The sequence below is a fragment of the Brugia malayi genome (genome assembly GCF_000002995.4).
Source record: "Brugia malayi strain FR3 genome assembly, contig: Bm_v4_Chr2_contig_001, whole genome shotgun sequence".
Lineage (NCBI taxonomy): Eukaryota > Metazoa > Nematoda > Chromadorea > Rhabditida > Onchocercidae > Brugia > Brugia malayi.
In genome coordinates, this window is record NW_025062476.1 from 11299763 (window position 1) to 11317353 (window position 17591).

A 17591-nucleotide genomic window follows, 5' to 3' on the forward strand; every position below is an offset into this window, starting at 1 on the left:
AAATTGTTCGTCGTTGTTTTATCGTCTTATATCTTATCTTTTTCTTGAATAGCTACGCGTTATCATGTTCTGATATCAATAAAACCTAGTTTCATATGTATTATTGCATCAATTAACTGGAATATAAGTACCACAGACTTCATTTTGTCTATGAAATACATTTCTACTCTTCATACTCTAACTTTCAAAAGATGGATCTAATTAGCTGACGTTTCGTTCTTTCCATAGAAAAAGTTCGACAGTATTCATAAGAATACATAAGAATCAGGATGGAGAAGTAATAGAAGAATAAGAAGTAATAGTTTAACAGGTAATATGTTTAGATGATATGCTTACATGTGTCGGAAGGAATGATATCCAGGTAGAAATGAATTCACAGGTTAATATATGAGGCAAAGTATAATAGGTTATTTATAAGCTTACTTATTAGTTTATTTGGAAATTTTACTGCCGGAAGTACACTTCGTTTTATTGAAATTTTTTCAAATGATGGATATTTAGAAAGATCATAACTGGAGTATCATATTTCATAAAAGTAATATTCTTGGTATGATCATTGATGATCAATAATGATTCGTAATATTAATTGCGTAATGGTTGTTTTTACGATTCATATTAACATTCCAATTATATAGGATAATTTCTTTCACGTTCAATATCAGTGTTGTTTGTACATATTTTTCAATCAATTTATTTTAGTTCGATGAAGGATTAAAAACGTAAATTGAGAAATTTATAATGTAGTAGCTGGGGAAGATATTTTTTATTACTGTCTACAATAATTTAATAAAATTTGGAGAACATCTAAGAAAAAAAAAGAAAAGACGAAAGAATGTATAAAATATCAAAACGATTATCATCAACAACAATATATCAAATTGTACTTGATGAACAATTACGTGAACGTTTCTGTGAACGTCTTAAGCAACAATCAATAAATCCTATTCGTTCATCTTATCCGATTAAACGATTATCTAGTAAGAAACGAGATAGTGCTGTATTAATACCATTAGCATATATTGATAAATCACCATCAATAATATTCACTCATCGATCATTGCTATTAGCTGGTCATCGAGGTGAGATAAGCTTTCCAGGCGGACGTTTAGAGCAAGATGAAACTTATGAACAGGTATGTTTTGTAAAGTATTATTCTTTTAATTATTTTCCAATACAAATAGATCAAATATTATTAATAATTCTATACTTATATCGTCTGAAATGATAAAAAAAAAAATAAATGGCAAATGTTTTAAGACATCAATTATTTACTTACGAATGTAAAAGTGTAAAATTTCGGAGATATTTTATAGTCTAGACAAATTAAGCTAATATTTGCTGATTTAAGATTTGCTACATTTGAAATAATAATTTTTATATCATAATATACATGTAAATATTAAAATAATGCCATTTATATGAGGATAATTTCAGGCAGCATTACGCGAAAGTGCTGAAGAGATTGGCTTATATTCCTATGAAGTTGAAGTTTGGGGTTGTTTAAAATATATAACGACACGTTTTATGAGTACTATAACGCCAGTTGTTGGTTTAGTACATGACAGTATTGATTTCAGTAAAATTAAAGCAAAATATGATGAAGTTCAAACTGTTTTCGCTGCACCAATTGATGAACTTTGTATGAAACATCGTTATACACACTTCAGAAAAGGTTATTCATAAATTATTTGCATAAAAACTTATCAAATTGACTTTTTGAATCAGAATAATGCTTATTATTGATTTTTTCTTTTTTTTTTCAAACCAAAATTGACTTAGTTATAAGAAGGACTAGTTGAATATGTTCAAAAAGTTGGTAGGTTAATTTAATGCATTGCTTTTATAATTTTTGATAGAATTGAATGTAATTTTGGGTTTTAAGTGATTTAATTTGTACTTAATAAGAGAATGGTATGAATTTATTTGTTACAAATAAATTATCATGTTTATATAATTGAAATAAAAGTATGTTAATGTTTATTATCATAAATGACATGATTTGTTGTATTGCAGGTAATATGGAATACAAATTACCGGTTTTTTTCACTTCACGTCATTATATTCTTGCTACAAACGTAACACCGCAGAATGAATATCGCATTTGGGGTTTAACTGCCGAAATGCTTCATCTTGCATTGCTCAATTTATTCCCAAAATTTTATCAGCCTAAAATTTAAATTGTTACTTGTATTCATCGATGAATTATGATTCAACACATACTTTTCCAAATTCAATCATGACTACTTTTTTCCTCCAACTATTCATCATTTTTTTATCAACTGTTAGTTTTGCAGCAAAAAATTTAACCCTGTATAATAATTAGTTTTAAATAATAACAATTCGATTGCTAGAATATTATTTTTCTTCAAAAATTTGCCTTGCATTATTGAATTTTTGTCACATTTTTTAATCAGTAGGATTTTTTATGAGAAATGAATGAATGATATAATAATTAGCATTTTTGATGTATAATGTTTTGCAAGAAATAGACGAATATATATGTTCTTTTTTTCTTTTTCAAGGAAAATTACCGAGATTGAACACTGAAAATGTTTCTGGTTCAATTTTTGGAAGTAATTAGGCGAAGAAGAAATATATGTTATAGGGAAAAGTCATGAAGCGAAAGTAAAGATGAAAGAAAAGTGTGATATAAGTTGACAAATATGTGGAAATTGTTGAGATAATCGTTTAAAATGATTTTAAAAATGAAGTTTAAAATGAGCTTAATGATAATTCCGCCTGACAAGAGTATAATCTAAACTATTCACTTCCTACTAACAGGTATATTTTATGCTTACTTCTTTAATTTGTTGAGTTTTATTAACTTGTTTTCCTTTTTATGGAATAAAATATATTTCCGGTGATACAACACAGTGATAAATATCATTTATCTTATTTTTTTTTACCACTTTGATATGTGTTATTCAATTCTTAATAGACATATGATAGAATTTGTAATTTACTGTAATAATATCTTGTTGTTATTGAATCAGTGTTATTATAAAATGGTGAACATTAGCTAATAAATTCGATAATAAATTAGAATTTGAAAATGAACACTTTAAAATTCAGTGAAAGCATTATTGTATTATTATCAAATTCCTTATGACAACCTTTTCCTCAATCATACCCATTAGCATTAAATTTGGCATTTTATAAATGTCTTAGAAATTTTGCTATATTTGATATGTATTCTTGTAAAATAAATTTTATAAATTACCTTCTATGATTCACGTCATATTCAGATTCGCTATATTTTTTAATTACCATTATTAAATTGATTGGTGTCGTGCGTTTCAAATACACAACAAAATAAATTGTCGTTTGACAGCCGAATATGATATAAAGGATAATTTGTCCAAACTGTCATTAATTAACGAATAATTTTCAAACGAGTAATTTAAAAATATCTAATAATTAAAAAAAAAAATGCAAAAAAAAATATTGAATTGAAATTGGAATAAAATTATTTGGGAAATATTTCACATTGTCCGTTCAAATAATTTTCATTTTTTTTTTCAGTAATGATTAAATTAAATTTTATCCTTTCACTCAAATCATTTCATTTATATTGCTTTAAATTTATAAAATCATTTCTCATTATCGTTTATAATTATCCTTGTTTAGTGACAATTATTGTTTTTAATATTATTTATGATTAATAGATATTTCATCTTTATTTGATTGAGCATAATCAACTATTTTCATTTCATTCAACTATTTATTAATCTTAAAATTATCAAACAAAATATAATTATCATCTCGTTCATTTAGATATCTATCATTTATCGTTAAAATTCTGTTTTTTTTTTTTTCGTTTTTGCTCCACCATAGATTAATTTTTAATTTTAGTTAGAATTTTTTTTTGGTTAGAATAATTTATAAAATAGGAATGATAATCTTCAATCATTTATAACATATCCTTTATAATATTATTTAATAATAAAATTATTCATTTTCACATTATTTAATATCAATTACTTTTTTTCTTTCAAAAATTTTTTCATATTATTTAGTATTAATTATTCTTTTTAACATTATTTATTTGTAGCCAATTGAAAGAAAAGCAAAAGAGAAAAAGAAAAAATGATAACAAAATATTTACAATAAAAATTGATAAGATAAAAATGCAATTTATATCAAAGTAACAAAATTTATTGTCTGCTCATTGATTACATATTACACAATCCCATTAATCTGCTGCTAATAATAGTTCGTTTAATGTAAGAGGAAGTTTGAAAAAGCCGAAAAGCAAATCGAGCATTATTTAACATTTTCATCCCTTCTTTTTCTCTACCTCTCTCTCACCCTCTCTCTCCCTCTCTCCCTCTCTCTCTTTCTCACACATACATATATATATATATATATCTTTTAATATATTAGCTATATTGAAATTGTAAATGTTATTTGATTTTAAAAAGCATAAAAGTTTATCCCTAATGCTTCTTCACATTAATTGTCTCTTTTTAAACAGTAGAAGTATAGAAATTTCCTCTCACTTCATTTTTTTTTATTTAAACCATTATAATTTTTTAATTTCTTTATAATTAATAAAAATTTCAATAATTAATTAATTAAATCATTATTACAAATTATTGATAGAATTTTTTTTCACTATTTTTTTTTTTATTTTTTAAATTTACTACCATTTCATTTGCTTTATTATTAAATCATTCTAATAATTAACAATTATTGAAATTTTATAATTTATTTATAATATGAAAAAAAAAGAAATTATTTACATTGAATTTAATAAATAATAACTTACTTTAGTACTGCTTTTTATTTATTATTTTGCAATAATGAATTAGATAAATGTGATTGTTTATGCATTATAAAAAATATTAAAATTATGAATTAATTAATTGGTAAAATTATTCAAAGATTTTTTATCGTTGGTTTTATTTCTTAAATTTATAATATATTTTATTAGACAAAAAAAAAAAAGTCTTTTCGCAAAATAATTAATGATGAGAAAGAGAAGTGAATGCGATGAAATATTATAAAAAAGAAAAGAAAAGTTGAAAACATTAATTCTTTTTATATGTACTATAAATTAAATCATTTAATTCAGTTAAAAATATTATTATAATTAATGATATTTAAAAAATTTATTCATTCTTTTTTTTTTTTTTTTCAATTCTTGTAATTTTTCATACAAATAAATATTTTATTTTATTGTATATGAAATATTTGCCTTCCATGAAGTAATATGTTATGTTAAAAAAACATTTGAAAATAATAAATTAAATATTTTTTATTATTTAATTTTTAATAAATAATTGTACTTTAGTTTATGGTAGAAGAAAAAAGAGAAAGGAGTGGAATGAATGAAAAATTTAAAGAATTTTTTTGCATATATCAAATTTTTATTCATTTTTTACTTTCCTCTATTTATTTTTGCCATCTAATGTTTGCTATTTTTTTCTTTAATATTTAAGAAATAGTCGAATTATTGATCAATGTTTTCTTTTCACTATAAAAAAAAAAAAGAAAAGAAAATACATAGTAAAAAATTTTTGTTTGAATTAAAAAAAAAAATGAAATATTTGTTATAGGCTAAATAATTGCTAATTTTTAACAATCGTAATTTTTTTTCTCGATAAATTGTAATCTTTACTCAATAAATAAAAATTTTAGCTTATGCTAGCATTGAATGAATAATGAATAAATTATGATTAATAAAAGATCGTTTTATACATCTTGCAAATGAATCATAGTTCCTGTCATACTTTATAATTCAAATTAATTTCTATTTTGGAATTATTTATAACTTTTAAATTAATGAGAAAAAAAAAGTATATAAATATGTTAACAAAAGTAAGAAAAATAGTGCAATTTTTTTTTTCCTTCAAATTGATTCATATTGAATGTAATGATTTGTTAATTAAATGATCAGTAATATAGATTGATATTTTTATAATATATTATGCATGAAATATAATAATCAACCAGTAGCAATTATTTTTTTTTTTTTCGTCCCGTTATCAAATTTACGATCTGTTAATTTAAAAGTTATAAGAAAAAAAAAAAATTAATAAGGCGAGTGAAAAAGAAACGAAATGTAAAATAATAGTTTAAAATATATTTCTTTCACGAAATATTTACGCATATATTTTAATTTTTTTTTTCTATTGAGAACTGAATAATTTTGTTTAAAAAAAAAGAAATAATAGGAACGAATGATTATTTGATAACAAACCATAATTTCTCGATTTTTTTTTTTTGTTTTAATTTTTACTGTATTGATAAATAGAAACTGCAGCATTAGTGCTGCAGTTATCAAGTATGATATAAGTAATAGCTGAATTATCAAAATTATAGCAATAATGATAATGATATGTGATAATATAATATAATAAATGATAAGAACAGTGATGATATAATGATATAGTGATAGTATCAGATGATGTATTTCGTCACAGAATGACAAAATGATCAAAATGATAGTAAACAGTGCTAATATTTTGATAGTAGTAGTGTCATCCACTTTTTTTTTTTATTAAAGCAGTATATAAAAATAAACAAATTTAGAAATAATTAATTAATTGAATAAATAAATTAGACAAATATATTTTATATGGCACAGCTTTCCTTACTTTTTTCGCTTTTCAAAAAAAAAAAAATGGTTAGTTGTTAAAATAAAAATGATTTATTTAATACTATTGAATGAGAGAGAGAGAGAAGGAAAGAAACGGGAAGGATGTCTTGGAAACCAAGAAATGATAATAAGTGCTTATTCTGTTACTAACCATTAAAATTATCTTTACTTCTAGCTTAACAATTTCAGAAATATGAAAAAATTGGATGAAATTTGTTCTCGACTTCATGAAAAACAAAAACAACAACAACAACAACAGCAGGAACAACAACAACAAAAACAACAACAACAACAACAGCAACAACAACAACAATTTAGCAGCATGTTACGTCAAAAAAGACGCATAAAAGATAATTTATCAATTGGAGAAATAACAACATTAAAGGTTAATTATTTCTATTATAAATTGATTTTAAAAATTATTACGCATAATGTTTTTATAAGCATATGATTTGCTTGTAATTAAAAATTGATAAATTTTTGATTGGTAAATTTTGTCAGTTTATTATTTTACATATTTATTACTGATATAGAAATGGCTGAATACTCATTCATGTGAAACAAATTTATTGCTATATCAAATTTCTTCAACAGGAATGAAATTTGAAAGAAAAGGGTTTTTTTGTGATTTTTACTAAAGAAATATGAGTGCAGTAATAAATTTATTCTACATGGAAGAATAACTATTTGATTATTTAATCAATGAATTTAATCAAATTCCATTGTTTTGATTTAAAAAATTAAATATGTAAAATAAAAAAGTAAAGTTTATTTTTTATTTTGTTTCTATTTGTTATTAAATATTATTTTTAGTAATTTTATTTCAAGTGATGCTCTTCATTTTTCTCATTCTTTTTTTCTTGTTTTATTATTATCTTTCATTTGCACAAATTGATGAAATATTTTTGAAACATTTCTATGAGCAAATTAATTCGCTGATCAGTTTCACAAGGTATGATCGATCAATCAAGTGAAAAATTAATGAATGTAATGAAAATGATTTTCAAATGTCATTTTTGTCACAAGAATTTTACCAATATTTACAAGATGATGCTACTACTAATGAATTGGTAGATCTCATCATTAAAATTTTATTAGTAGAAGAAATAATTTAAACTCTAACTTTCTTTTTAGTAAAAAAGCAAAAGAGTATGAATTGTTGGAGAAATTGAAGGAAGTGGAAACATGCTTTTTTTAGGCTTATAAAAATGATTCAATAAATCGAAATGCTTCAGTAAAATTACCAAAAATTGAAACTACTATCAAAAATATGAATAATTGCAATATGACAAATCCTTTGTAAGTTTTCATTTTTTTTTTTAAAAAATAATGGCTAATAAAGTATGATTATTTTAAGCTGTGCATTTTTATTACATTCGAAATTTTGTTCATATGCTAATTTATAGCATATCCAATGCTAATCTCGAAAATCACGATCGTGATGCAACTCAAGCATACTTAACCATTCCAAAAGTAAGTAATTTGTTTTATTTTCTTCTTATAATTCTATTATTTACAATAAACTATTTGATTTTTACATTTTATGCTTATTTTCTTTTTTTACGGTCAAAATTGAATGAATGAATTTTTTTTTTTTTTTAATTTTTGTTGGAAAAAATTACGATTATCTTCTTTTGTGATTATTATCCTTTATTAAGTTTATTAAAGATTTTTTTAAACACTATAAAAAATTACATTCACATACCATTTAATATTTGAAATATTTATTGGTAATAACATAAAGATATAAATATATATGTATGCTGTTTGTTTATGCACTTTTCTTCGAGCATTTCTAAAAATGCTTGGTAAAAATATTAATTATTAATTTGTTCGTTTAATTTCAGTCAAATTTGAAAAAAGGAATAATGTAAGAAAATTATTGCATTTTTTTTTTTTATAAAAAAAAATTTGCCATTTATAATATTTTCAGCATATACCAATGATAACATCAACTATGGAATCAATTTTACCAACAAAAATGTTTATTGCATTTTGCAGTCGACCATTTTGTAAATTAAAAAAACGTCTCCATTATCACTGCAATTTTTGCCAACAAGGATTTAGCCATGCTGATCGCTTTTTGCGCCATTTTCAAAAGCACTATGCATTATTTCTTAGTTCATCAAATTTAAAATATTTTTTAAATGCTAAAAGAAAGCAAACAATGAAATATTGCAACGAATGGCTAGCATTTTCACATTCAATTTCATCTGAAACAATTATAAATGGAAGAAAATATGAGCAACAAATGAAGAAACCATTGAAATTTATTGATTGCACCAATGAAACAACCAATGCTGTAATTGGGTATATTAATCACTAAATAATGTTTTGAAAAAAATTTTGTTTTGAAAAATAATATTTTAAAAATTAATCACTATACTTTTTTCTTAAATTATCTTAATACATATTTTACAGTGCTATAAATAAATTTTAGTTATAGATTTCATTCTCGTTTTTTTTTTTTGCATAGACAATATAGTGATAATAACTATTACACTACTACTACTAATAATAATAATAATAGTAAGTAATGATAATAATAATCTTTTATAGGTCATCATTTAATCATCATACTAATGAGATGGAGCAACAGTTATCATATAATTGTTCTAAATGTGGTTACAAAGCAATTGACAAGACGAAAGGATTACTTCATTTGATGTTGCATGATAAAGCTCATAAATTAAAGCTAAAACATATCACACAAGAATCTGACACTATTCATTCATCTTAAATTCAATGTGATTGCAAATACTTTGGGATAATAATTTTATATCTAAATAATTTTATAATTGGTAATTTAATTAGAATTTTCATTTTCTCATCAGTCTATTCAATTAAAATTTTTACCTAATAAAATATTATGCATTAATAGCAAATACACTGATATGATCCTACTGGCGTATTCATAAATTTGCATTTAAGATTTATAAATAAAAAAGATAATAATATGATATGCAGATAATTTGTGATGATAGTTGCGGTGAATTATGTGCTGAAATTTTATAATTCAAAATATAAAATAAAAAAAATAAGGTAACATTATCATTTCGTTGATAAACTATTAATCAAAAAAAGAAATTATTTTGAAAATAAAATTAGTCATTTTACGATAACTTCTTGTCTTTAAAAAACTTTTACTCCATTGGATAATATTTTAATATTTTAAAAACATTATTATCTCTTATCTAACTTCCAGGTAGTTATTTTTTCTTATTTATTTGAATTTCAATTATATCATTACAGCTTAATCAATTAATAAGTGTACAATTTAATGTTTTTTTTCCTTTTTTTTTTTTTTTTTTTTTTTGTAATTTTTATTTTATTAACTTACCGAGAATTCCCACTCAATTATTTGAAAAGTGTTTTTAATAAACGCTTAGTATTGAAATAATTTTGTAAAAATGTTTCAAATAATAATATTTCTATTACATATATGGTAATTGATTAGCTGATTATTAATTGATTGATTGATTGATTGATTGATTATTTGATCGATCGTATATATTTCGGCATATAACATATTGAAATGCTTAAACTTTTATAATCTGTGATAAAAAATTTAATGATAATTGCAAAATTTCCACTTTTTTTGTTTACATATTGATATTTTTTATAGAAATGATATATAATGATATGAAGATGAGAGTTATATACTGATGCATAAGGCATACACACATACACATACACACACACACACACACACACACACACACACATACACATACATTGATTAGCCAACCGCAGGTGTTTGTCAGTAGAAGATAATCAGCAACGATTTATCATAGACGCATAGAGATTGAAGTGATAAGGCGCTAATTAATCATTTGATCATTAACCTGCACCTTTGGTTAGACAGGCATCTTAGCATCTTCATTCAGCCATCTCCAAATAATCATGATGTCTACCTCATCACTATTATACATTTATTTATTGTTCGCTTTTTTTTCAAAAGGTTAGTTATTTAATCAATAATCAAATAGTTAATTAGTAAGTAGCACTTGAGTTTCTTTCTTTTAATGATTAGAAATATATAAGTAATCAATCAGTTGTGGTGTCATAAGTTGTAACATAATTCAAACTCAATTATTATTAGTAGCATGTAAAACTAAATTATTACTTTTAATTTATTTATCATTTTTTTTAAAAAATTTATTAATTTATTGTTTAAAAAAGTTTGCATTCTAAAATGTAATAATTTAATTTAAATGAAGCTTTACTTTTCTTCTACTACTTTCTCCTACTAATTATTTTTATAACCAAATGATCAAAATTAAATAATTTGAAAAATTAATAAATAATAATCATACAAAAAAAGGATTTATTTTAATTACTGATTGAAATTTTAATTAAGTTCTATTCAAATAAGATGAATAAATTTATATTTGGTAAAAAATATTTGTAATTTTTCAGCGTATGGTCTGGGATGTATGGGAAGAATATGTCAAAGTGATGAAACAAACAAACTGATTAAATGCGATGGCGAATTTTGTGGTCATTACAAAAGTAAAAGGTATAAAATTGCTTAAGGATGGATTAATGAGAAATTATGCAGAATGAAAATTATTTTTATTTTATAAAATATGAATCAATTTACCAAACAAATTTGCAGTGACTAATCTGTAATATAACATTACTTTTACCCTATTTTCAAACGTGTGAAGAAAGATTATTTACAATAACATTAAGATTTTGGTTATTATTATTACTATTATTATTAATAGTATGATAATTATTATACAATATTGTACACGCAAAACAAAAAAGAAAAAAATTTATAATTAAAATTTATTTATCTATGAAATATATACATACTTTTTTACTTTGTATACTTTTTTCTCAAATATATTAATCATTGAAGGTTTCCGATTAATCAACTGCAAAACTAGCAAATTCTCAAATAGCTTTTTATATTATTATTATAATTTAAAATGATATAGTAATTTTAGACGTGATGGATTATTACTTGAAGCGGTTGATATAGAATGTTCACCACAAAGTGAAGTTTATGCGCCATTTGATGGTGATCTTTACTTCTGGAAACCATTTGGTAACCACGTAAATTACGAATGCGCTGATGAAGGTGTACGAATTGAAGGAATAGGTCAATGGCAAGGTGTGCTAATTGTTTTTTTTTTTTTTTTAAATATGCAGTTTCATAAATCAAAATATTTACAAATATTTTGAAATTAAAATTAAATTTGATCTAAACGAGTAATTTTATGAATCAAAATATTTGCAAATAACTTATGTAAAAATTAAATTACAATGTAAAGTTAAAATTAAATTACATTACTTATAGTTTAATTATTAATATTTTAATTCTTTTTTTTTTTTTTCAGAAAAAATACTTGAAAACAAGATAGCTCTGTATTCCCTTAATAATGTCTATAACTTTTAAATCGATAAATATGTTATAGCATTGGTTATCATTATAAGCTTTGAAATAAATTAATGATTAACAAATATGAACAATTAGTGTTGATTAATTTGATATTTTTCAATCAATATTTAGTCGAATTATTAAAATCAAATTTAATTAATTAAGAGATGAGGAAAAAAAAAATGATTGAATGAAAATTGCAGTTGTTGCATAATAGCTATTGAACAAATTCATTACAATTAGTTATTAATTTTGAAATATTTCAATTAAGGCTATCATGTATTGATCGCATCGATAACATTAGATGTTTTTGGTGGAAGAGTTAAAAAAGGTGAACGAATTGGAATTGCAAAAGATCATCGATGCATATATGCGGATGATGACGGTGATCCATTTGTTAGATTACAATTGTTTAAACAAGGACGACCAATTGATCCAACATTTCATCTTTGGAATTGTAACTTTTTCAATTATTTCAATTGGATTATTACAAGAAATTGATAGATGGACAATATTATATTTTTTGGTTTTTTTTTTTTGTTTTATCTGTTGCAAATAAAATATAAAAATATAGCTTAATAAAATTTAACAAAGTTAGCAAAATTTAGTTATAAAAGTGATTGTACATATTTAAATGCCTAATATTTTAACTAAGATGAAAATTTAAATTGTTATCAATCGAATGATATATGAGCAATACGGGCAATACTTAACATAAGTTGAAAGAAAAAAAAAAAGATATCATACAGATTGGATTAAAACTGATGCATGGATAAATTTAAATTAAAAAAAAAAACTATTTTAACAGGTATGTGTACTGGTCAAATTTGTGAATCAAATCCTAAAAATGAATTATTAGGTTTGCCGTTCAAATATGACAGGTTTGTTCTATCAGTATATTTCTTCCAAACATTTTTTTTTTTTTAATTTTCAAGAGATCGTATTTGTTATTGTTTGAAAATTAAATATATATATATATATATATATATATATATATATATATTAGTTATATATATATATATATATATTAATTAGAATTATTATCAGATTATCTTTGCAATGTTAAATTTTATCATTATTTTTTCTTTAGTCGATATAATGCAGTACGTGGTTGGGATATTAAATGTCCAAAAATACGGGGCGATGATGATGAGGTAATTTTTTTTTCACATTATTCTAATTAAAATTTAATCAATCAAATTAAAATATTTGATCACTATTGTAATAAATTAGAAAATATGTAAAAAATAAATTTAATTTTTTTTTTAAAAAGTAAATTTAATCAAAAAAAATTTTTTTTGTATCATTCTAAAACTATTCGATTGTGTGTGTTAAAAAATAGCATTACATGCGAATTATTGAAGTTATTTAGTATATGTTCATCGGAATGAATTTTAAAAAAATTATTGCAATTTAAACAAAAATTTTTTTTGTATTATTTTAATTAGAAAATTTAATCAATTAGATAAAAATAAATTATTTAATGATTGATTATTTCACATTCATATTTCACTCCTTTTTCCTTTTTTTTAAAAAAAAAAACCTTAACACTTTTTTTTGCAGGAAATGCGTGTTCCAGATATTTATTCACCAATTGATGCTAAAATTATTGGACGAAGTCGCTTATATGCTATTCAGGGTGTTTATACTGGTTGTGATAATAATGGTGTAGTATTGATTGGTACTGGTGATTGGACTGGTTCGTAAATTTTTCACTGAATATTTTTTTTATTAAAAAATTTTTTATACCCATTCAATTGTTTTTTGTTCTTTGTTTTTTTTTTTGTCCTTGTTTTTATTAATTTACAAAATCTTTTTATATCAGATTATGAAGTTGTACTATATAATGTTCGTTATCGAGATGGACTATTAGGATCACAACATGTCCTACAAGGTGAACCAATTGCAACACGACTTGACTGTGAAGACTCACCTGATTCAGTATTCATGGAGGTTAACTTAGCACATTTCATTTTAGTATTTATAAGCATATACACCAGATTGCTTTACCTTACCTTACAGATGTAAGAATACTTATAAGTATATATTTCACATTACTTTATATAATCTAATAAAAAAATAATACATATTAATTAAATGTAATTATTCATTCAAATAAATATAAGGTTTTTGTTTCATTGTAGAAATTTTATTGTACTATATTCTAATTAACTAAGCATTATTATATTATAATTAACTAAATCAACTTTTCATTTAATTACTAATCTTTTAATCATGATAAAATTTCAAAAAAAAACAAAAAAAACAAAATTGATATTTTGTAGTATTATTGTTTAAAAATTCTTTCAGGTTCGTTATCGCGGTGTTGTTGTGGACATAAGCGAATTAATCTCAGCAAAACGTTGTCGTATGCCAGATTTTACACCTAAATAAAAATATATTGAAAAATTGTTGCTTATTTATAATTTCTCATTTATATTTATTTGTTGCAATTTTAATCGATTCACTTCGATCATTTTTACCGATTTTTTTTTTTTTTTTTTTATTTCTTTTTTGGCTTATTGCTTTTTAATTATTAAAATATTTGTGCTTTTTTTTTTTTTTTTACTATTAAGATAAATAACTGGTTAAGATTATTTGAAAATATTTGGGAGAAAAAATTTTTACAAATAGATCACTACCAGAATTTTTCATGCATATATTTTATTCAGTTTGTTATGGAATGAGAATATATATATAAAGATGCAATGCAAATTACTGATCACAAAAATCCGTGAAATTTTATGTAAATCCACTAAACACTTATGTTATTTTGCTAGAATAATTTGCTTATGATTGGAGTTGATGTCGTTAATATGAAATTCGGAGGGAATTCAGGAGAGTGATGGTGATAAGGAAGTCGAAAAATTTTCTGATGCCGGAGATCGCTTCCTTAAATGATAAATCTTTGATAGCTGACCATACCTTTATTCCGGACAAATTGAAATCATAATATTTGCAGTTTGAAAATCATTTTAGTTTCAGTCAAAAAGCAACAATAAATACCTCACTGGTGATTATCAATTCTCGATTAAACGTTAATATGAAAAGTTATTTGTCTGATTTTTTATATCTTTTTTAAATTCGATTTTTTTTCCTCGAACCTTGACGGAAAAATAATATTTTGATTAATTTGTAATCTTTCGAATGATAATGATAATGGTGATAATGATAAGACAACGTAGGAATGAAATTGAATAATTGATTTTATTTTTGAATGATGCAAAATTGATTATCAAATAGGATAAACAGAATGAAATTACTTATTTGCACTTCAATTAATGAAAAGCAATCTGATCAGTTGTTTAGGATTCATTTATTAATCATCAAGTAGTGGAATAGATTCAGGTTTATTTTTCGAAAATTTTTCAGGATTAAACGTACGGTAGTTGCAGTTCATTTTCAAGATCAAATGTATAAGGTGTATTGTGTTGTTGCTGGTTTCTTTCATATTATTAATTAACATACATTTAAGTGATAGAATAGATTCGATGCAAAATGCTGGACAAATAAGTCAACAAAAACAACAAAGTGTGAAAAAATTATTGGAATGGAAAGGTCGAAATTGGTATGGAATGACGAAAATTCTCCCATATTTATATTTGGGTGGTTTACGTGATGCTAATGATGTGGAACAATTGCGAGAAAAACAGGTTTACTATTTCTTACTTCTAGTTATGCATGATATTTATTTAATCTGTTATGCAACTACATGCACTTTAATTAGGTTTACTTGTTGATTTAGTGCAAGTTTTTTTTTCCTTGTTTTTGTTATATTTTTTATACACTGTTACTTCGATTAATGCTTTACATGAATTTTAATTTCATATCTTTTACTATTTTAATTGATATATAGATAATGTAAATTAGATTAGATGATATTCTTAGTTGTATTGCATCAAATGTACAAATAGAAAAACATTATAGGATTTGTTGTAGACTAAAGAGAAGTTAATTTTTGTCTTACCTACATTAAAAAAATATTTGTATATATGTAACATAATATAATTGTGTTTATGCTATTTTGAGCATAGATTTACTTAATGTTATTTGCTTATGATTAGATCGATTACATTGTGTCCATACATGAGTTGAGCGGGCGTATTGGTAGCACTATAGATGATCGAAATATTTTACGTATACATATAGCGGATGTGCCTGAAGCAAATATTAGCGAATATTTTATGGAAACTACTACGTTTATCCATCGTGCTCGCTTAGCAAAAAGTAAGTAAATTAAAATTAGAAGTTATGTCAGTCATTTTTCATCAATTTTTTTTTTAAAAAAACAGGAGCAAAATTGTTTTATGCTGTTGTTTTTATTTATATTTTTTGCAAATATTCATTGATATTTTAATGTCTTTTTGGTTGTAATGGTTTGACATTTCTAATGATTTCTTTTTGGTGGCAAAAAGTTAAGCTAGTTTTCAGAATCAGTTCTCGTGCACTGTATTGCTGGAGTTAGCCGTAGTGTATGTACTATTGCAGCTTATCTTATTACAGTTTGCGATATGAGTTATGCTGCTGCTTTGGCATATATCGTTAATAAACGACCCTGTGCTAATCCAAATTTCGGATTTCGCATGCAACTTGCAAAATACGCAGGAAAAGTTGGCAACTTTTTTTTATTTGCATAAAAAATATATGTAATTTGCACGCATTCTTTGTGTATTTTTTTTTTATATCATCTTAAAACCATTATCAATAAAGATATATTTGCAGAGAAGTTTCTCAGAAGTAATGATGAGGAGTCAGTTTGATAATGAAGCATTTGATGAATTGAAGGCAAGTGATAAAAAAATGCTGTTGTTGAATTTTCCTTCAAATTTTCCACCGGATGCTCCAAATGAATCGGCCATATGCGTGGATACTAAACCTCCATCTTCTAATACCTCCTTAAAAAGTATTCGTTTATTTCATTTAAATTTAAGTCTGAAAAAAAATAGTATGTTCATATTAAAATTAAAACTGGTATGGAATATGATCGAATGGGTTTCGACAAAGGCTTTTATGTGTGAAAATTATAGTTCTGGTTCCTGTAGTTATGTTTTGCAGGTAAATTTTGATTTAAATACTTTATGAGAATGCTCAATTGGTAATAAATTGCAGAAGAATGTGTCAAATATATGAAACGTCAGAATAATTCAGAGATTTTTAATGACGCGAATATAAGTTTCATTGACCAGTAGTGCATTTGTTCCATGTATGTTTGGTTTATTATTCCATAATTTAAGGTACAGCTGATTATCTCAAAATCCGACTTCAGCAGCTCATTGTATAGTATGAGAATGGTAATGATACTGTAAATCAAGGAAGCACACGTTTACTAATGATAATTACCTTAATCATGAGCTGCTGATGCTAGCTAATCAATTTTGCCCGTAGCTTTTTAATTTTCAGATATCTCAATAGATACTTATGGTAGAAGACATTTTAAATCAGTGATTTATTATGTGGAAATATTATATGTTGATTGTTAAAAAATCAATTGTGATCAGTTATTATAAGACATTTGTAGTTACGGAACCTCAATTTGTTAGGCACAATTTGTATTGCAGGATTATATAATTCAATATTTTTACTGTCTATCATACAGGAATA

At 23.7% G+C, this 17591-nt stretch overlaps 4 protein-coding genes across 4 annotated transcripts; all 4 read left to right on the forward strand.

The window, feature by feature from the left end:
- Positions 1 to 832: 832 nt before the first annotated feature.
- Bma-ndx-3 (hydrolase, NUDIX family protein) lies at positions 833 to 2177 on the forward strand (the record flags this gene model as incomplete). The annotated part of the gene is made up of 3 exons (XM_001896800.1): positions 833 to 1132; positions 1435 to 1672; positions 2014 to 2177. The coding sequence occupies 3 exons, from the start codon at positions 833 to 835 to the stop codon at positions 2175 to 2177; spliced, it is 702 nt and encodes a 233-aa protein (XP_001896835.1).
- Positions 2178 to 6794: 4617 nt separating this feature from the next.
- On the forward strand, positions 6795 to 9341 carry Bm4830 (leukocyte cell-derived chemotaxin 2 precursor, putative; the record flags this gene model as incomplete). The annotated part of the gene is made up of 5 exons (XM_043079252.1): positions 6795 to 6986; positions 7800 to 7900; positions 8008 to 8074; positions 8535 to 8911; positions 9161 to 9341. 5 exons carry the CDS (start codon positions 6795 to 6797, stop codon positions 9339 to 9341), a joined length of 918 nt encoding a protein of 305 aa, XP_042935186.1.
- Positions 9342 to 10504: 1163 nt separating this feature from the next.
- Positions 10505 to 14384, forward strand: Bma-lect-2 (Uncharacterized protein; the record flags this gene model as incomplete). The annotated part of the gene is made up of 9 exons (XM_043079253.1): positions 10505 to 10562; positions 11021 to 11120; positions 11557 to 11723; positions 12262 to 12447; positions 12799 to 12871; positions 13081 to 13144; positions 13554 to 13689; positions 13816 to 13943; positions 14301 to 14384. 9 exons carry the CDS (start codon positions 10505 to 10507, stop codon positions 14382 to 14384), a joined length of 996 nt encoding a protein of 331 aa, XP_042935187.1.
- Positions 14385 to 15481: 1097 nt separating this feature from the next.
- On the forward strand, positions 15482 to 17179 carry Bm2235 (Dual specificity phosphatase, catalytic domain containing protein; the record flags this gene model as incomplete). The annotated part of the gene is made up of 5 exons (XM_043079254.1): positions 15482 to 15643; positions 16055 to 16217; positions 16422 to 16600; positions 16713 to 16893; positions 17100 to 17179. 5 exons carry the CDS (start codon positions 15482 to 15484, stop codon positions 17177 to 17179), a joined length of 765 nt encoding a protein of 254 aa, XP_042935188.1.
- Between the last annotated feature and the right edge of the window lie 412 nt (positions 17180 to 17591).